Here is a 3,449-nt window from a genome sequence, read left to right on the forward strand (position 1 = left end):
TATCTGTCGATTCAAATTGGTATCTAACCTCCTTCACTTTTCTATCTGCAGATGGTTAATACTAGATTCAACGGCGTTAGGCCAGTAGCTCCCGCCAATGCTCCGGCCGAGGAATCTGCAGCGAGAGGTCGAGGTAGGGGTAGAGGAAGAGCTAGGGGTAGAGGTCGTGGAAGAGTAGCGCCTATTTGAAATGGATCTCCTATTGAGAATGCTCCTATGAATAAGAACCCTCTTGCGCATCATGAAGAGATTGAAGAGGAAAATGTTAATGTTGAAGTTGTTGAGGATGTTGAGAATGTGGGACAAGAGGAAGAGGTGCAGGCTAGGAATACAGGTGTTCCTCCTTTGGATCTAGTGTTAGCTCAACTGATAATGTCGTTCTTAAAGGGATTGGTTGGTCCTAGAGTGCTTACTTCTGCTCAAGCAACTCAAGCTCCTACTAATCCTCATGTTTCTAGCACTACGCCCATAGTGAATGGGACTAGAGGTAATGATGCTTTCTTCCGTCCTTTGTTGGGTTCTGTTATGACTGGTAATGAGCATGAAATATTGACTAAGTTTCTGAAGCTGAAGCCTCTTGTGTTTCTTGGTTCTGAGAGTGCGGATGCTTATGAGTTCATCTTAGAATGCTATGAGAGGCTTCATCAGTTGGGAATTGTCCATCAGCATGGGATTGAGTTTGTGTCCTTTCAACTTTAAGGTGAGGCTAAGCAATGGTGGAGAGCTTACATGGAATGCAGATCTTCTACTTTACATCCACTTACTTAGACCCAGTTTCATGCTCTGTTCTTAGAGAAATATGTGCCTAGGACTTTGACGGATCGCAAGAAGGATGAGTTCATGACTTTGGAGCAAGGTGGTATGACTGTGGCTGCTTATGAGGGCAAGTTCCATGCTTTGTCTAGATATGCTACTCAATTGGTGACTACTGAGGAAGAGAGAATCTGGTTATTTAAAGGGGATTAAATTCTGAGTTGCAAGTATTATCTGTTTATATAACTTCTGCAGGGAGGAGCTTCAATGAGGTAACAGACTATGTTAAGAAAGTGGGAGGGTGAGGCGAGATGGTCAAGCTAAGGCATGGGCAAAAAGGGCCAAGAACTCGGGTAACTTTCAAGGTTCTTATTCCAAGGGGCCAGAAGGCCAACACTTGCAGCCAAGCCAATTCAATCTGCTATGCCCGCTTCTACAGATAGTTACTCGGAAACTTCATCTCATAATTTTTAGGATAGCCAGGGAGTTGCGCCTTCGACGGGCAGCAAATCATCTTTTGATTGTACTTGTTACAACTGTGGACAACCTGGGAATATAAGGAGAGATTTTCCCCACCCACGTGTGTTAGATTCCGCGCAGTAGCAGTCTAGAGCAGTGGGACCCATGGGGAATGGTAATAATGGTAGAGGACGTCCACAAGGTGGGCGAGGAGGTAATCAGTGAGGCTGTGGAGGTATAGGAAATGGTAATGCAGGCAAAGGTAATGTGCAACCAAGCAGGGAAGTGGTTTGTCAAGATGATAGGGCTCAGTGTTATGCCTTTCCGGGCAAGAATGAAGCAGAGGCGTCTGACGCGGTGATCACAGGTTACTTATTCTTATCTGTGACCGAATGGCTAACGTGTTATTTGATCTGGGTTCTACTTATTCTTATGTATCTGTGCGATTTGCCTCAGAGTTTGATATGATTTTGTGATATACTTGATGCCTCTATCCATGTTTCTACCCTAATTGGAGAGCCAGTCATAGTTACCCATGTCTATCGTTCTTGTCTTATTTTGTTTATGGGTTTTCAGACTTGGGCTAATTTGGTGATTTTGGATATGACTGACGTTGACATAATCTTAGGCATGACTTAGTTGTCCCCCTATTATGATGTGCTTAATTGTAATACAAAGTCTGTAACTTTAGAAATTCCAGGAAGGGAAAAATTAGAGTGGGAAGGGGTGTACAAGCCTAAGTGAACTAAGATCATATCCTCCATTCGAGCTAAGAAATTGATAGGGCATGGTTGTTTGGCTTTATTTGTCTCATATTAGGGATGTTGAGATTGAGGCTCCATCCATTGGGTCTATTCCTGTGGTGTCAGAATTTATAGAAATGTTTCCTAATGATTTGTCTAGTATGCCTCCGGATAGAGATATAGATTTTTGCATTGATTTAGAGACTGGTACGCATCCCATTTCTATCCCTCCATGTCGCATGGCTCCGGCAGAATTAAGAGAGCTTAAGGCTCAAATCCAAGAGCTTCTTGATAAGGGATTTATTCGTCCTAGTGCTTCCCCATGGGGTGCTCCAGTTTTGTTTGTTAAGAAAAAGGATGGTAGTATGAGAATGTGTATAGATTATCGGCAATAGAATAGGGTCACTATTCGACATAAGTATCACTTGCCTCGAATAGATGATATTTTTGACCAATTGCAAGGTGCATCAATTTTCTCTAAGATTGATCTAAGGTCTGGCAACCATCAATTGAAAATTAGGCCTGAGGATGTGCCCAAGATGGCGTTTAGAACTAGCTATGGGCACTATGAGTTTTTGGTTATGTCTTTTGGTTTGACCAATGCGCCTGCAGCTTTTATGAGTTTAATGAATGGGATGTTCAAGCCATTTCTTGATTCTTTCGTCATAGTCTTTATTGATGATATTTTGGTCTATTCGAAAAGTGAGTAAGAGCATGCCAACCATCTTCATAGTGTTTTGGGTGTTGTTGGAAAGCAAAAGCTATATGCTAAATTTTCTAAGTGTGAATTTTGGTTGAAATCGGTTGCATTTTTGGTGCATGTAGTTTCAAAAGAAGGGGTAATCGTAGATCCCCAAAAGATTGAGGCAGTTAAGAATTGGGTTAGGCCTAGCTCTGTGACGGAAGTTAGGAGTTTTGCTGGGCTCGCTAGCTATTATCGTCGACTTATGAAGAACTTTGCTTCTATCGCCACGCACTTGACTAATTTGACCAAAAAGGAGATACCATTTGAATGGACCAAAAAATGTGAGGAGAGCTTTCAAAAGCTCAAGACTTTTTTGACCAACGCACCTATTCTAGCATTACCGATTGAAAGTAAAGATTTTATTACTTATTGTGATGCTTCACATTCTGGTTTGGGTGTTGTGTTGATGCAGGATAAGAATGTTATAGCTTATGCCTCGCGTCAATTGAAAGTGCATGAGAGAAATTATCCAACGCATGATTTAGAGTTGGCAGCGATAGTGTTTGCTCTTAAGATATGGCGGCATTACCTCTATGGTGTTAAGTGTGAAGTGTTTACTGATCATCGTAGTTTGCCGCATGTGTTCACTCAAAAGGATCTGAATTTGAAATAGCGAAGGTGGATGGAGTTACTTAAGGATTATGATGTGATCATTCAATACCATCCGGGGAAGACTAATGTGGTGGTAGACGCTTTGAGTCGAAAAGCAGTGAGTAGGGGTAGTTTAGCTTGCTTGAGTGTATCCAAGC

The 3,449-nt window shown here is 42.1% G+C and overlaps 1 protein-coding gene across 1 annotated transcript in view; it reads left to right on the top strand.

Annotated features, from left to right (window-relative positions):
* The first annotated feature begins 372 nt into the window (after positions 1–372).
* LOC102580963 (uncharacterized) overlaps positions 373–3,449 on the top strand; it is a 16,343-nt gene continuing 13,266 nt past the window's right edge. The window contains exons 1-2 of the mRNA XM_015305245.1: positions 373–487; positions 1,009–1,025. Coding sequence (XP_015160731.1) covers positions 373–487; positions 1,009–1,025 — 132 coding nt within the window. The remainder of the gene's footprint in view (positions 488–1,008; positions 1,026–3,449) is intronic.

Source organism: Solanum tuberosum, unplaced genomic scaffold (assembly GCF_000226075.1).
Source record: "Solanum tuberosum cultivar DM 1-3 516 R44 unplaced genomic scaffold, SolTub_3.0 scf00718, whole genome shotgun sequence".
Taxonomy (NCBI): Eukaryota; Viridiplantae; Streptophyta; class Magnoliopsida; order Solanales; family Solanaceae; genus Solanum; species Solanum tuberosum.